Raw genomic sequence first — 17,478 nt, 5'->3', positions numbered from 1 at the left:
TGCGTGTGAATTTAGCGAAAATAAGTTGGTTTACAGTAATTGTTGTCGAAGGACTTACCACAGACGTAATACAAACACTAATTACTGTCTACAGTACATTCCGTTGTCGTGAAAGCTAATCTAGAGTAAGAAATCATAAAAAAACTCTAAATAAATCCAATGCTGTCTGCACTTGTCAGTGCTGCTTTTGTTTTCATATATATATATATAAAAAAAAAACACAATGGATTAATTAAATCGTTTCATATATTAGTTTTTGTTGAGTAATTTTCTTTTGTTATTAAAAAAGGAATTATTGAAATATTTTAGATATAGGTTAGTGATCCAAATCTTAAGCCAAAATAATACATTAAATAACCTAACCAGACACATCTACAAGATAAAACGTAGAACATTTATTATCTATATATGCAAGTTCACCTGCTGACCTCTTAAAATCTCCGATAGACACGCGTTGTTTGCATAATGGAAGTTCTTCTATTCATTTACATTTTACTTACAGTAAAAACAATAGCTGGAACAACAGGTATGTGTTTTACATGTAAGATAATATAAAATAGTATTTCCCGCAAATTCTGGCGAATAATACTTCTCGCAAGTGCTGGAAATCAATTAATGGACATTCAAATAAGCAAAATAGCCGAGCAATGAACCAAAAAATAAAAGGTCACTATAACCTTTTCGTCGAAAGGATACTTGAGTATTAATTTGAATGAACTCATCGTCCATAAGACAATTGCTACCAAGATAGCCAACAAGATAGCCAACGAAGTGGTAGTATTTTCAAGATATGTAAAATTAAATTTGATGCAAATTATATGCAGAACACAAAGTTTTGCACTCCAGCAATGCTGGAAAGTAGAATATAAATCATAAACTTGATGTATGATAAACACCAAATTGCACCATATTAGACACTGAAACATATCAGGGACACCTATGTAACTTTGACACATAATACGATGTAGTAAATTCAAAATGACATATTAAGAATAAGATAATTTTCCGATGAATTATCTTATTCTTAATTGACAAATAATTTTTCGAATAATATCTTGACAAACTTACATAATGCACCAAAACAGTTTTCTGTTCTTTGGGGTCGTTCAGTGAAAGTGCATAACGAAGTGGATAGCAAAACTCATTTTCTTATGCTAGAGGTAATGAGGAAGGGTTGTTTTACACATTTTTTGTTTAGGGGCCAGCTGGTGGCCTTGGGCTGTTCTGATCTTTGGTTGGGTTGTTAACTCTTTGATACAATACCAAATTATTGGGTAATCTTTTGCACACATTCTTGTGGCAATTATCAGATGATCAAGCCCAATTGATAATTGGTTTGCCAAGGTTAGAGAAATAGATGGACTAATCTTGCGATCAGAAGAATATGGCTGCCGACCAAAGTCGATTTTGTTTGTAAAATAATTTGATCCATTGCTTGTTGGTTATACACATATTGAAATACTGATTAGGGAAAGATACCTATATGCAAAATATATCCGCTTAAAACGCTGATGATTCTCTCATTGTTTCATTTTAAGTATGTTAATATTTATCTACATATAAAAATACAGAGATGTGGGAAAGTTGTCAATGAACCAACTACCCATAAGAGTTAAAATGAAGTGAATGTACGAAAAGAAAGGCAACCATTGTCTTCAACAATGAGCAAACCTCAAATCATATAGTCGGCTATAAAAGGCTACGACAAGAAAAATGTAAAATAGTTTAAACGAAAAAAACAATCCACAAAAACTAGTACGACAGACATGAACAAACGACAACCACGAAACTGCAGACTACTGATTTGGGACAGACACATAAGGAATGTGGCGGGGTTGAATATGTCATGAGTGCTCAATATATACCCTTAGCTAGGATACTTGTGTAACAGCACAAAATGTAAAGAAAAAACCTGTAAAAATCAGTAGCAATTGGCTTGCCTCAAAAGAGACACACACACACAACTAACAGGAAAACAGAAGACAGAAAGCACCGCAAATGAGTACTTACGGTTACTGAAAGCTGCTTCAAAGCCTATTACAACTAAGACATACATCATGTTTTCCCAACCTAAATTAAAGTATCATTCAGTACACATTCAACGGTTTTAAGGTAGAGACGATATAAATAGTCTGTGAAACGAATGACCTTGCTAAAATATAAGTAAACAGTATCGACAAAATGTAGAATAATGAGTTCTCATATCTGTAGCAATCTATATACAGTTATGTTTTATTTAATTCAAAATCAAAATCAATGTTAGTACCAATAACATCAATATCTAACATTTTACTTTTTGTGGTAAACAATTATACATGAATTTGTAACCATTTTGCTTAATTCTTATATGAAAGCCACAGCCACTCCCTAAACATTATATATACTTGTCTATTTTATTGCTTTTTTGTTTGTCATGACCATTTAATGTAAATGTGTGTGGTCAAATGAATATTGTTCATTGTCATATTTGTACCAAGCTTTATATGTCTAGATGATTCGTGCCTTCATATATTGAATTCAAAGTCAAACGTTACGAAGATCTCACCTGTCCATTATCCTTGGTCTCATTTTCAGGTCCAGTTTCTCCTTTTAAAATAATACATTTTTGTTTATCATATGAAATTTTGATTCATAATGAGTAATAGGATAACTAAATATATAGTTAGATTCTTGCAAAATTTTCATGTCTGTCGGTTAGTCTTCATAATACTTTGGCCTCATTGTATGCTAAGTTTTTATGGTCAACTCTATGTAGTCAAAATTAGTATTTAAGATGCTCTTGAAATATTTCAGTTTTTCTATAATTCGAATTCTTTATATCTATAAATCATTGAAATATTCCATTATCTCAACAAATACAAATCATGCATAGTTTAACGAAGCTTGATTGTTTAAAACATATTCACTACAGTCACAAGACCAGTCGATCCATGCAAAGACAAAATTGACCGCTGTAATGCATATGATAAAAACGTGTGTACTACCTATGTTCCATGGGCAACGGAAAATTGTCAGAGGTTCTGTCAATTTTGTGCACGTAAGTAGAATGAATGTTTTTTTTTTAAATATATATATAAGATAAACGTAAATAGTTCATACAAATGTTTGAAATAGAATATGTAGACAACGGCTGTAATTGCACGTGATTTGGCGAGCTGCAGATACAGATTTTAGGAAGATTTCATAGGAACTTTTAGGAAAGTCATGTCTCTCTCATTAATGCGCATTTCCCTCAAGCGTTATACAGAATTTGAATATCAAATTTTGTCGCTTTATAAAAAAATTTTGAAAAATTTACAAAAATACATTACAAAATATCAGCTGTAATATAGTCATAACCGAAAAACGAGTGACTAATATAAGGAACAAACAACGATCCATATTTTCTACAACAGTACAGTAAATAGTTATTAAAGGTACCAGGATTATAATTTAATACTCCAGACGCGCGTTTCGTCTACATAAGACTCACCAGTGACGCTCAGTTCAAAATAGTTTTAAAGCCAAACAAGTACAAAGTTGAAGAGCATTGAGGACCCAAAATTCTAAAAAGTTGTGCTAAATACGGCTAAGTTAATCATGTCTGGAATAAGAAAATCCTTAGTTTTCGAAAAATTCAAAGTACACAGTTAACTCTCGTTGTCTCGAACTCGGTTGACTCGAAATTTCGGTTGAGTCGAAGTTTTCACGTGGTCCCGAACTTTGTTCCCTATAAATGTATGTATTTCGACTCCTGATTAGTCGAAATTGGATGAGTCGAAATTTCGGTTGAGTCGAATTAAATTTACGATCCCAAGGTTAACAAAAGCATTCAAAATTCATTTTTTATCTCGAACTAATACAAATATATCAAAGTATGACCTCTGGGATTTAAATGGATTGAATACTTTATCTGACAATACACGTGTAATTAAATTTCCGGTCACTGACCACTGTAATTGATTTATGACATACTATTTTCCACGAGTGTTTATCTGTTTATTGTAAACAGCAAATTTATAAAAATTACCATATAATTGATATTCATGTCAGCACCGAAGTGCTGACTACTGGGCTGGTGATACCCTCGGGGATGAAACGTCCACCAGCTTTAGGATCGACCAGTGGTGTAAATAGTTACCAAAGGTACCAGGATGATAATTTAATACGCCAGTAAGCTACTGAACATTTTTCTGCACATTAAGTGTACCCGGGACTTGAGTATACATTTATCATTCAAATCCAATGCTTATGATATGTTCTCCTTCTGAAAAGCACGACTTCCTTGCGAAGTGCGTCCGTTTTGGCTGTGTATGATGTGTAACTACGTAGTCTAGTTGTCATGGTGAAGTTTAAGTCGATAACTCCCACACAGAGCGTGTCAGACTTTCTCACCGAATAATCATTGTTTAAACAAACGAAATTGGAAAAAATATAATTTTCTGAAATATGTCCAATCAGCAAACTTCATTTTGTAAATTTTGGATCGTTTATTTTTTAGTTCCCTTGCTAGGAAGACAATCTTTTATTTCCATTTTAGCTCTGTACACGACAGCACCACCGCCATGTACAAACAAACTGAGTACCTGCTCTGACTACAGCATAGATGTTTGCCATGATCCACGTTACTATGCGTGGTCAGAAGTAAACTGTAGACTGCACTGTGGATTGTGTGGTAAATAAAAAGCTAAGTTTCGCGGCAAAATACTGTACAGCATTGTGATTAAAACGATATCATATTTAATAACAAGAATGTACATGCTCTTGTAGATAATACAATTTTGGCCATTTAACTTATAGATAATACAATTTTTGCCATTTAACTTATAGGATAATACCTATTTTGCATGGTAGCTGCCTTTAAAAAAAAGTGTATGCTATATTACAGTTAAAATACATTAAAGCTATCTTTATTGATTTGATAATACTCGTACCGTTAAAATGACGAAACCATCATAAAGTATATTTATCTTAATGAATTCAAATTCTTAAATCCAATATTAATGTATCATTGCTTTTGAAAAGGTTTTCAAAACCGTATTCATGGTGTTTATACTTCGGCGATTGTTTTTTTTTTTTTGTGTGTATAATTTAAAGCTTTGTACATACATGTACTTGGTGGTCATATTTTAAAATTTTTGCCATGTATTTCTTCCAGAATTTTCTTTTATTTCTATAAAAAAAATATAAAAACTTACTTTAATTAATATTCAAACTGGCGAGTGAAATAGGAACATGCTAGCCGCTTTAACTTGCAGTGAAGTGGGAGCATTTGCTCCGTGCTGTGAGTTTGAAAATAGCAATCATGAAACGCGTATATCATACTGGTGCGAATGTTTTGTATTGCAACATTGAACAAAAACTTTTCTTATTGAGGTATGCAAAAAGATTATATTGTTTTGAAAATAAGAAGTGAAGTTTTCAAAGTTATGGTGAAAAAATTGAATTAAATAAAGACAAACGAATGAAAAAATTAAAATAAAATAAAATAAAGTGCCTTGCAGAGGTTTTGCAGTGTTGTTATATAAAATCATGATGGTACCATTGTAAACAGATTTCCCACAGTCAGGACATTCAAACGGCTAAATTCTTAGTAAAAAGTAAAAAAAAAAAAAGAAGATTATCGAATTTTATTATTAAAAGTCATTAACATAGCTCATTTAATTTGTTCAATTAAGAATATAATAAGCAAAGATAGGAAACGTTTTTGAAAGTGAGCAACTTTTGTGTATCGAAAGAGTAACCATGTTTGCTCTATGGGTGGCACTCGTTTGGCTACTGGTATTAGGATACATTTATGTACTAGTACCTGTTAATGAAAATTACGAAAAGTATTGCTGGCTACTGTAAAATACTGTTTAATGTAATTTTGATAAAATATATTAAAATCTTATTTATTATTTTTTGCAGGCGATGTCGGATTCTGTAAGTAAACATAAAAAAGTTCTTTTTCTTTGGATGAATGACATATCCAACTAATGCTAAGTTATTGTGCAAAGAATTTTGTCATCTATTTTGACAATTCTAGAGATTCCAAGGTGTATAAGAATACAAGAAATCAAAGTGACCGGATAATATAAGAAACAGTAAAAAACAAATTGAAATCGAATCTTCAAAAAATATTATCGCATAGCAGCCTGAGTTTGAATCTATCACCACTACTGAATAGGAAGAAAACGATAGGAAGTTATCTAAAAGTTATGAAAGGAAGAGTACAATATATATAAACATTCGCATCTAGTGTGGGTTAAAATCTTTGAAACAAAATGAAAAGCGGCTTTCAAAAAGGCTTGTAGGGATATGTATAAATACGCACTTCACATAATTATTAACCTAGGGCGTTCCTGGTGAAGGTCAATCTCTGGAAACATCGAAGCTATCAAGTAATATTTCAATCTATTGAGACATTAAACATGATTTTTCTCTATGCACGTAATATAGCAATTACAAATCCACGAGACCGTGCGAGACGTATATTTAAATTTCATTGTTTATTAGAGTCAAATGTGGTCCGAATAGGATAGCTGGTGTAAGATGTATAAATACAACCGTCTTTTAGAGTCAGACTGTCAAAAGTTAATCGAAAAAAGTGTAGGGGTGCAGTGCTGCAAAGCTAAGTTTCAAACAACCGTTAGCCTTTGCATAGGACATGTTAATCATCATGTATTTCAACAAAAATCGTTTAAAAATGAAAAAATATTAAATTATTAAGAAAACGATCGTGTATAATACCTTGCATGTTTATTTAACAGAAGTTCAGAGATAAAAATCAAAGTCGCCAAACAGACGACGATTCAAACCAGGGGGAGGGATGAACTTTTGTGATATAAGAAAGTATTTTTTTAATATTTGTTTTTCTCAGTTAAAAAATGCCACTATAAAGGAGCAACGTACCAGGAAGGAGAAACATGGACTGATGGATGTGATTATGAATGTGAATGTATAGATGGACAGACTGGAAGATACACATGTAGCAATAAGTACTATATTACTAATACTATATTGACAAATCTCCTTATATTATACGAATTTTACTCGCACAACATTCAAGTTTTGTTCCTGTGACTTGATTCTGTCTTTAAGGTCAGAAAACATACATTTAAAATAAAATATAGAAATAAAAATAAAACTTTTTCAAATTCGAACTCTTTCTTGAAAAGAGTGATATTACACGAATGAGAATTTGCCATCATAAATTATCGATAGATGAAAACAAATGCATTCAATGAAAGCCAAGAGGAACACAACTATGTTTATACTGTACTTTTTAGCTCACCTGCCCCGAAGGGCCAAGTGAGCTTTTCTCATCACTTTGCGTCCGGCGTCCGTCGGCGTCCGTCGTCGTCGTTAACTTTTACAAAAATCTTCTCCTCTGAAACTACTGGGCAAAATTAAACCAAACTTTGCCACAATCATCATTGGGGTATCTAGTTTGAAAAATGTGTCCGGTGACCCAGCCAACCAACCAAGATGGCTGCCATGGCTAAAAATGAACATAGGGGTAAAATGTAGATTTTGGCTTATATCTCTGAAACCAAAGCATTTAGATCAAATCTGATATGGAGTAAAATTGTTTATCAGGTCAAGATCTATCTGCTCTGCAATTTTCCGATGAATCGGAGAACCTGTTGTTGGGTTGCTGCCCCATAATTGGTAAGTTTAAGGAAATTTTGCCAATTTTTGTTATTATCTTGAATATTATTATAAATAGAGGTAAACTGTGAACAGCAATAATGTTCAGTAAAGTAAGATCTACAAATAAGTCAACATGATCAAAATGGTCAATTGACCCCTTAAGGAGTTATTGCCCTTTATAGCTAATTTTCAACAATTTTGATTAATTTGGTAAATTTTTGTAAATTTCTGTAACTAAAGGGTCAAGTTTATTATAGATAGAGAAAATTGTAAGTAGCAAGAATGTTCAGTAAAGTAAGATCTACAAACACATCACCATCATCAACACACAATTTTGTCATGAATCCATCTTTGTCCTTTGTTTAATTCATGTATGCACATAGACCAAGGTGAGCGACACAGGCTCTTGAGAGCCTCTAGTTTGTAAACTCTTTTTATTTTCCATGTTCATTGTAAAATAAATAAACTTTTGGAAAAAGTATAGATATTTTTAAATGGTCAGTATCTACAAAAGTCATACTTTAAGGTTAAACTGATAGGTCGGAATTTTATGGATATACAGTTTTATGGATATTTACACTTTTTCAGTATCCTTATGAACACAGCTAAGAATAAAAAAACGTATGTTTTGTATTAAATGAGATTCCAGTCATAAAACACTCTTATTGATATGGTCATATTTATCAATTAACTGTTTACAAAACTTTTGAATATTTGAAATACTAAAGCTTTTCTACCGAAGAAATAGATTACTTTAGCTGTATTTGGCAAAACTTATAGGATTTTTTGTCCTCAATGCTCTTCAACTTTGTATTTTATTTGGCCTTTTTAACTTTTTGGATTCGAACATCACTGATGAGTCATTTGTAGACGAAACGCGCGTCTGGCGTAAATACAAAATTTAATCCTGGTATCTATTATGAGTTTATTCACATCAAATCCAGTATTTTGACCGGCTGTTCGCAACGTGGAGTTTGGTTTCTGTTGCATATTTATGATAAACTTTATTTAAAGTTTCTTTTATGAAATAGAATTATTTAATTCCTTTATTTTAGATATGAATCTATCACATCATAAATATTTATCTATTTCAGGTGCCCAATATATTTTAATTTACCACATAATTGTTCATTGGTTCAAGAATCACAGCAATGCTGCAAACAGCCACGATGCAGCACAAACCAACATACTCAAACAATAGCAAGCTCGTTTGAAGGAACGGGATCAATAAGTGGAAAAGGAGCAAGTATGAATTATATTCCGGTTCCCTTAGAAATAACAAAATGATAAGGGAAGATCACACATGAATTTTTGTTTCACTCTTTTTTCTGATAGTTTTGTAGATCTATTGTTAAATGTATATATTTTTTTCGCGTTTCCTACTTTCACTTAAACCAGTCCTGCTTATGTATATTCCATGAATATATTTTGAATTCAGCCTCATGGAAACAACTCATATGATATGCCATTCGTGGTTCTTGTCTTGTAGTTTTAAAGCTTAATTGGTTATAACTAGAAACCATCAGTTGAAAGACAACACCTTAAAAAAAGATAACAGAAATGCAATGTTTAGCAGGAAATAACACAAAAATATAAAGATTGAGCAACAAGAACTTCTTAAAACTGGGGACAAACTCTGCAGCTTTGGAAAACTTAAAACAGTCTCCACTTAAATGTTTTTATCAGCTTTCTACAAAGGAAAAACATAAGCAATATCAATTGGTAAATAATTTATATTTAAATGATTAAATTGGAAATATTGTATTTTGTGTGTGTTTCAGGCCGACCAGGAGAGATAACTCCTCCACCATGTGCTGACAAACTAAGAAATTGTCATCAGTATGGCCCCAATACTTGTGCAACATATGCTCCCTGGGCAAAAGATAATTGCAGGCAGTACTGTAACCTTTGTAGTAAGTGTAGAGCTATGCAAATTTTGTTTCAAATCATTTAAACTCTTTATTTTTTTACTGTTCCTGCCAATTTCTAATTAATTGTTGATAATTTTGGTTGATGGGTTGGTAATGTAATAGAGCCAGCCAGGTTGTAAAATGTATCAAACCATACCAAATGGTGCGTTATATCTAGTTTTGTAAAATGACTAGAGTTGCTTATGAATGCCTTTAGAGAATACAACCCAAACTAATTTGATGTTAATTGTTGTAATACCACTTTCTGTACTTTGTGTGATCATATAGATGTTGGAATAGTTTGACAACACCAATTTATTATGTGAAGTTTCCATTACATGTTCAGGTTAAGAAATTCAAAATATTTAAAGACAAATTACTATCTATTTGTAGATATAACCTCGACTCCTGGTAAGGAAGGTATGTAACTTAAATAAACACTGAAATATTGTTAGACTCCCGGAAATAAATAAGATATACATGTTGTCGCCGCAGTTTCCATTTGTTCTTCTGGAGCACGTTAGTTAGCATACTGTAGTTTTTGTTAATTCAAAGCTAAGGATACAGATTTAAGCAAATTTGTAAGTTTCTTGAATATCTACCCGAGGATTGTTAACCACTTCCTGTTATCTTCCTGTTATGTTTATAGACGATTTTCGAAGACCAATATGGCATGCGTCACTATTTGAGCAGGAATTACTTTTCCTTAATAAACTCATCATAGAAACCAGGATTTAAATTTTATATTTACGCCAGACGTGCGTTTCGTCTACAAAGGATTCATCAGTGACGCTCGATTCAAAAATTTTTTAAAAGGCCTAATTAAGTACGAAGTTGAGCATTGAGGACCATAAATTCCTAAAAGTTTTGCCAAATAATAATTTCTATTTAGAATTTTCCTTTTATAGCTATTTTAATTATAAGTTCTTTGTTGTTTTAATTGATAGAGTTCAAAACGGTTTTTAAACGGGTTCATTTTCCACGGTTTTAAGACTGAAATAGCGTTCTACCTACACTGCATGTTTTAGTTTAATTTGTGTTCTTACTATGATGTCGTCTCTCGAATAATATTCAGGATTTATAATTTCATAAACGTTTACAAGCTCACACAAAATATGACTTTCAGTGAATAGTCAAATGTTGATTGCAACTGTTTAACTTGCATATTTATCATCTGGTGCGAAGAAAGCTGTTAATAAAAATTAGTTGTTGCAGACACTCTGTTTTTAGGTTGTCAGTTGATATATCCAAACTTCGCACAAGAATTTTAATTCAGCAGTAATAAGTTAGATAATTATTATTTACAGATAAGTGCGTGTTCAATAGGGAAGTTTACAGTCAAGATGATAAATGGCAGGTTGGTTGTGATACTGAATGTGTTTGTGATGATGGTTTATATGGATACTATAGATGTTATAATATGTAAGTTGTCAGTTGTGACAGTTGTTTCATATCTAATTACTACATTCACAGGGAACCAATACCAAATTATTAGAACAAAGTACTATTTAAATGTACAAAATGTACCATCCATTTAACATTAGGGGATGGCAGTTGTTTAACTTGTTTTGTATTTTTGAGAAATATTATACCATTATTTGTATTTCTGAATCATTTTAAATTTGTTTTGGCACTTTTGAAGCCATTTGAAATTTTCTTTTCAAAATTATGCAACATTGCATAGAAGGATTATGCAACATTGCATAAAAAGATTATGCAACATTGCATAAAAGATTATAGATTACCTTTTTTGGTCATTAGCTATTCACAAGTGTGACTTAAAATAACTAGTGTAAAACCATTCAAACAGAAAAACAAACGGTCTAATCTATATGAAAAACGAGAAACACCCATGAACCACATCAGCAAACGACAATCACTGAACAACAGGTTGCTGACTTTAGACAGGTGCACACAAATGCAGCGGATTTGAACGTTTCAACAAGCGTTTTAACATGCAATACTTTTGTAGTAGTATTGTCAAATAGTACACTTTTGCCTACGGTTACTCGTATAATCGTTCGACCGATTAACCGGTTGACCGGTAGTTGAAGGCCTTATCAATAATACCCTACACATAGATATACGAAGATGTGGTATGAGTGTCAATGTGACTACCTTCCATCCATGTCATGCAGTTACATTTTTATAATAGATGAATTGAAGTTTGTCCTTTGGTATTATAAGACTTGACTGTGAAGATTCCTGTCGAAGTTTGACTTTTGATAATCAGATACACGGTATATACTATGGCGTTTGTACAACTTCAGATTGAAAAATAAAAAATAAACGTCTTGATCTCGTACGTAGAATTGAATATGTCTGAAACCGACGATTTATTGTTTTCTCTAGTTGTCTCCGAAAATAATATAGAGTGTTTTAATTTAAATTTATAAATCCTGATACTCGTACCATCAAGTATACATTGATTACATTCACGTTGACACACAGTTTTTGAGTTAGCTTTCCATCAAGAGCAATTGAGATCATTACCGATTTTTTGGTAAGGTTCGTGTTGCTTAGTCTTTAGTTTTCGATCTTGCTTTTTTATGATTTTGTTTGTCTTTCGATCGATTTTATCGTTTTTGGATATGAATTTGTCAATGTGTTTTCGATTTGTGAGTTTGCATGTCCCTTTGGTATCAGTTGCTTCTCTTCTACATAGAGAGCCTACTCTCCTCTGGCATTGTCAAATAACGTAGTTGTAGTTGTTTCTTGGTGTGTTTCTTTATTATTGAAAAAAGAAGATTATTTTGTTCTTAGTTTTACTCATTCTAAACTCTCTAGAAAATTTGGCATTTAGAGCTTACAATTCATATAATATGGACATTCGTGTATATTAAGGTTTCTTTTTTGGTTTATTTGTTTGTTGTTCTGATATCCAATTGGCGTTTATCCTAGACCTTCCTGAACTCAAATTCATCTGCCTACAGAGGGAAGGAATTTAATTTACATTGTCTCTCTAGGTCGACGTCTGGCGTATTAAATCATAATCCTGGTACCTTTGATAACTAATTATGATGTTTATCTTATTAGATGCCCTACCTATTCAAATTTGCCATCTGGATGTAGTGAAATAAAGAAATCGGGAGACTGCTGTCCAACAATTGTTTGCAAAACTGGATACCTGCAGACGTCATCAGTTAATTCAGCTTTGATTGGCGGAAGTATAGCTTCAGTGAAAAATGTTACAAACTTATATACCAAACTAACAACTATTCCGGGTTTGTAAAATATGGTACAAATATTATAGTGCATGAATGGAAATAGAAACAGGTGACATTAAGTATTACATATGCGACATCTTATTCAAAACAATATATATATGTCTTTTTTTTTTATGAAGAATAGCTATGAACATGTGCATTATCTTGTGTTTATTATTAAGTTTTTAGCTCTCAAAATTCGTGGTTAATGATTTAAAAAATAAGTGTACAATGCCATCATTAAATAAATAATAAGAACCCAAAATAGTCAACACAGATGTGTGTCTCATTCTTTTAACAAACTGATTCTACGATTATACAAAAGGATGCAGGAAATTACATGTTTCTACAGTAATTAAATGTAAATATTTCAAAAGTTAAATGCAATAGTTATCAAAGGTACCAGGATTATAATTTAGTACGCCAGACGCGCGTTTCGTCTTCATAAGACTCATCAGTGACGCTCATATCAAAATATTTATAAAGCCAAACTAGTACAAAGTTGAAGAGCATTGAGGATCCAAAATTCCTAAAAGTTGTGCCAAATACGGCTAAGGTAATCTATGCCTGGAATGCAAACATGTTCAATTTTATCAATTGTTCAAATATACCTTTTTCAAGGGGAAAAATGTTGCATCTAGCTATAAAAATTCTAAATGAAATGTTCCTTATCAAATGATAAAATCAAAAGATTAATCACATTAAACGAAATGATAACAACTGTCATATACAGGCATTTTTTTAATATATTTACTGGATATTCTTTTTAATCAAATTTAGTATTCAAGTAAATCAGAACTAAAATTAAAAGTCAAACTTATGTTTCTAATAGTGAAAACCTCGACACAACCCAATTCGTTGACACAGTGTATTGATTCTACATTTATTAAATGTATTGACAGTCATATCTGTAGGGATACTTACTTGAGAAGATTATGTCCAGTAACATGTAAACTATGTGGTAAGTTCTTTCATTATGAAAGTTTTTACTTTATTTACATACAGACAAAAGTTCTATCAAAATGTGATAAGATATATATTTTGGGGGTTTGACAACATTTATAACGTTCCAAATTTTGATAACTGTTTTACAAGACAATCTTTCGCATTAATTATCCTATATATCTTTGGTGAATCGCACTTTAGATTCCAAATACGCTGAGATCGAAACTATTTTCAAACGAACGTGTAACCTAAGCAGTTAAAATTTACGACTCAGGAGCTACTACTGCGGTACTGATGATTTAACAATTCTTTCTTTTTTTGTTTATAAATTTTAAAAACTATCTCGAAACTAAGGTTTCAATTAAGATGACCTTAGTTGAAATTACATTTTACAATCTAAGTTGCGTTAATATTTTAGATTCTTTGGAAGCAAGAGGGACACAAAAATCATAGGCAGAACCATGATAAATTTTGTGTAGTGAATTTTAACCGAGCTCAATTTCAGCATCAAAATGACCTTGTCTGATACATCAATTAGTCAGCCAATTTTATCGTCTGGAACTACTTTGTGTTGTCCTATACTGCTTAAAACAATACACAATGAAAACTCATGAAAGATGTAAGTTTTTTTATTGAACGTTATTTTTAGTTCGAACAACAACTCCGCCATGTGTTGATGTTACATACATCGACTGTGCTGACGGACATGTTTGTGGCGATGCATATCTTCGACAAAAATGTCCAGTTACATGCGGCATATGTGGTAAGTATATTATTCAACATTTTTTGTACTTTTTAAAATATAATTTGTATCTTTGCGTCTAGATTCATTTACTGTTTATTTGAAATATGGCAGCAACAGTTTCATAGATAAGAGAAAACTAGTTTCTTATGATTTTCCTTTTTCCTTTTAGTTGTTCAAAAGATAAATATACACGAACACAGTAAAAAGTTAATTGCATTAAAAAAAACATTAGAGGGTGCCACATTCAACTTTTCTACATAACATTACAAAAGAAGAAAATACCCTTATGATCGTTTTTTCACCAAATGTTTGACCTATTTCTGATAGATTCTGATTCTTTCCTCAATATTATCAGTTGGTGTTTTTTTTTTTTCTTGTTATCGACTCCTAGGAGTCGATATTAAGAATTGAACGATGGACAGTCAGTGCGTGAATTTTTCTTGCTACCTGATTGGAAGATATTACGAGACGTGAATAATCAAAGTTTATTGATTGGTTAGGACAATCCAAACCTAATAAATGTCCTTCAATCCCGTAGAGTATCGGATTTGTCCTCTCTATTTTTGCAATTAGATTTTGCCTGGTCATTAATCATGCATATTCATGATATTGGTACACAGGTAACTTTTATCTATAAATAGTCGAATCTTCTGGAGTTTCGTAAACAACAACGTTAAACGAGATATACTACTTCATAACCTGTGACCTCACGTGTGTGGTAAAATTTGTTGATTGATGCACGTGGCTATTCTAGTAAATGAATTAATCTACAAAGCGAGAGCACTTTCCATTTTCATCAGCTAAGAGTCGACTAGCCCTTTTTGAAAGGCGAATGCTTGTGATTTATGATTTCAATTTTTTGTTTACATATGAACGAAAGCATTTTGATTTTCTTTTTCAGCTGAATCAGTGAAAAATACAACTCCTACTTGGATCGCGATTGGAAAGTAATAACTCTTTTTTTCGAATATTAAATTGCCTATTTATTCTGATTACATTTCAATTTTTAATCCGCAGTTTTTGTATAGTTGATATAAAATGAATTGTTCTGAAAAAACATTAGAAGATCTTAGAATAATTGTAACATGCGTACAGAAAATGATAAGCCCAGATATACACCAAGTTTTAATTATTAGGCATATTATCACATTAATGGTACCAATTTATTGCACCAGACGTGCATTTCGACAATAAATATATCTTAAAGTTGTGTTCGAGGCCAAAGGGATCAGAGATATGCATAAGGGAATGATTCCTAAAATGTACAATAGTCCTCGTACTATATGCAGCAGGTTCCATATTATTTTAAAATAATTACCGTGGTTATAAAACAATAAAACTGAAATAATTCATAACATAGTCTTATTTTTAATATACAACCGAATTGTCAGATGTCATATATATCAACTGTTAGTAGTTTAAAATACCTTTATTACTACTCTTATTTTTACTGTTTAAAGGGAGATGACCGAGACTCTGTTTAAACTGTGTCTATTTCAATATATTCTAAGTCTCTCTAATCAAATGTTTAAATATTGCTGTTTCTTCCGATACGTAGAAGGTTTATGAAACAGGACAGTATGATCGTGATAAGGTATAAATAAAAAAGATATAAAAGAGTTATTTAAAAGCGAAAAACAAGTTATTTAAAACTGTAAGTCGAAAAACAAACTGAAAACGCCTAGGGGGAAAAGGATAAACAACGACGGAAATACAAACGAAAGTCTACATAGAAACTGCATCAGGTGTTGTTGTGTCTAGTTTCATAGCTTTTTGTTTAATGAACAGTGCAGACCAAACTATTGTATTAGTGCTACATTTAAACACATATTGTCCGATTTGAATACGTAAAATGAGTGTTGCTTTTCTCAATATTCTATGTTCTGTATTAAATTAATTTAATACACATTAATTCTTTTTTATCTCATTATGTTTTACCTTTTCTTTATGCGTGTGATTTTATGCTGTCACTAAAATATGAGTCGAAAAAATGTATGATTTATCAACTCAAAAAGTCTTTTGACTTTTTTTTCATATTCTAGCTCGGCATAAAATGTAAATCACAAAAATACTGAACTTCGTGGTAAATTTAAAACGGACAGCCCCTTATCAAATGGGAAAGAATAAACTCATCATAGATACCAGGATTAAATTAAAAGTTCAAATAAATTAAATGAAACATTCTTTTATAACATTCATTCAATCGGAAAACGGGTACTTGTATCGAATTAAATATAATCACAAAAATACTAAACTCCGAGCAAAATTCAAAACGAAAAGAAAGCCAATTAAAACGAATTGAAAACAATTGTCTTGGCTTAGTACAGGCATTTCCGTATATAGAAAATAGGCTTTATCTATTTCGAATGAAATGAATTTCAGATCACACATATCAATTAAAATTATCCATATGGCATATGAAACGTTGTGCCCAAATTTAAATAGAACACGGATCAAATCGAACAAATCGAACACGGTTCGATTCCGGAAATTAAATACATCAAAATAATTTAACACGATGTTTATGTTTTTTCACAATCGTTTATAAAGTAAACTTGAGTAATCAAATCATAAATATTGTAATATTTCAAATACTAGCATAGTGAATAAGGCTATATCATACCAAATTTTTTTCCCGGAAGTTTTAGGTAAATTCTTATGAAAAGAGAGCTAAAAAGCTCTTAGCTCAAAAGGATTCCTGTATATAAATACTCACGAGGAGCATACCGATGTAATTGTGAACCTGGATACGAGCACCAGTTTTCCGATTAAAAGAAATTTATGTCATGAAGTTTTGTCCAGCTGGTATATAAAGAGAAAGTCAACAGGACTTTACAGTCGAAAAGTCCCTAATCAAATGGCAAAATCAAAAGCTCAAACACATCAATCGAATGGATAATAACTGTCATATTCCACTTTACAATCGCATCGATATACTCTTCGTAAGAACTTGCATCTAGGAATATATTTGAGGCGGAAACAGATAATAAAAACCGTTAGTGCTTTTAATTGCAATCTCGAACTAATCTAAAAGTGAAACAATCAGGCAATCAATATA

At 31.7% G+C, this 17,478-nt stretch overlaps 1 protein-coding gene across 1 annotated transcript; it reads left to right on the top strand.

Annotated features, from left to right (window-relative positions):
- Positions 1–395: 395 nt before the first annotated feature.
- On the top strand, positions 396–15,775 carry LOC143079764 (uncharacterized). Its single transcript, XM_076255343.1, has 13 exons — positions 396–526; positions 2,912–3,037; positions 4,520–4,654; positions 5,890–5,904; positions 6,842–6,959; positions 8,709–8,860; positions 9,396–9,527; positions 9,918–9,944; positions 10,832–10,946; positions 12,561–12,748; positions 13,563–13,691; positions 14,325–14,438; positions 15,322–15,775. The coding sequence occupies exons 1-13, from the start codon at positions 466–468 to the stop codon at positions 15,369–15,371; spliced, it is 1,362 nt and encodes a 453-aa protein (XP_076111458.1). The 5' UTR covers positions 396–465; the 3' UTR covers positions 15,372–15,775.
- Positions 15,776–17,478: the final 1,703 nt, after the last annotated feature.

The sequence above is a fragment of the Mytilus galloprovincialis genome, chromosome 6 (genome assembly GCF_965363235.1).
Source record: "Mytilus galloprovincialis chromosome 6, xbMytGall1.hap1.1, whole genome shotgun sequence".
Classification (NCBI taxonomy): Eukaryota; Metazoa; Mollusca; class Bivalvia; order Mytilida; family Mytilidae; genus Mytilus; species Mytilus galloprovincialis.
Note: the sequence above shows the minus strand (reverse complement) of the source record. Positions and strands in the feature narration are given on the sequence as shown.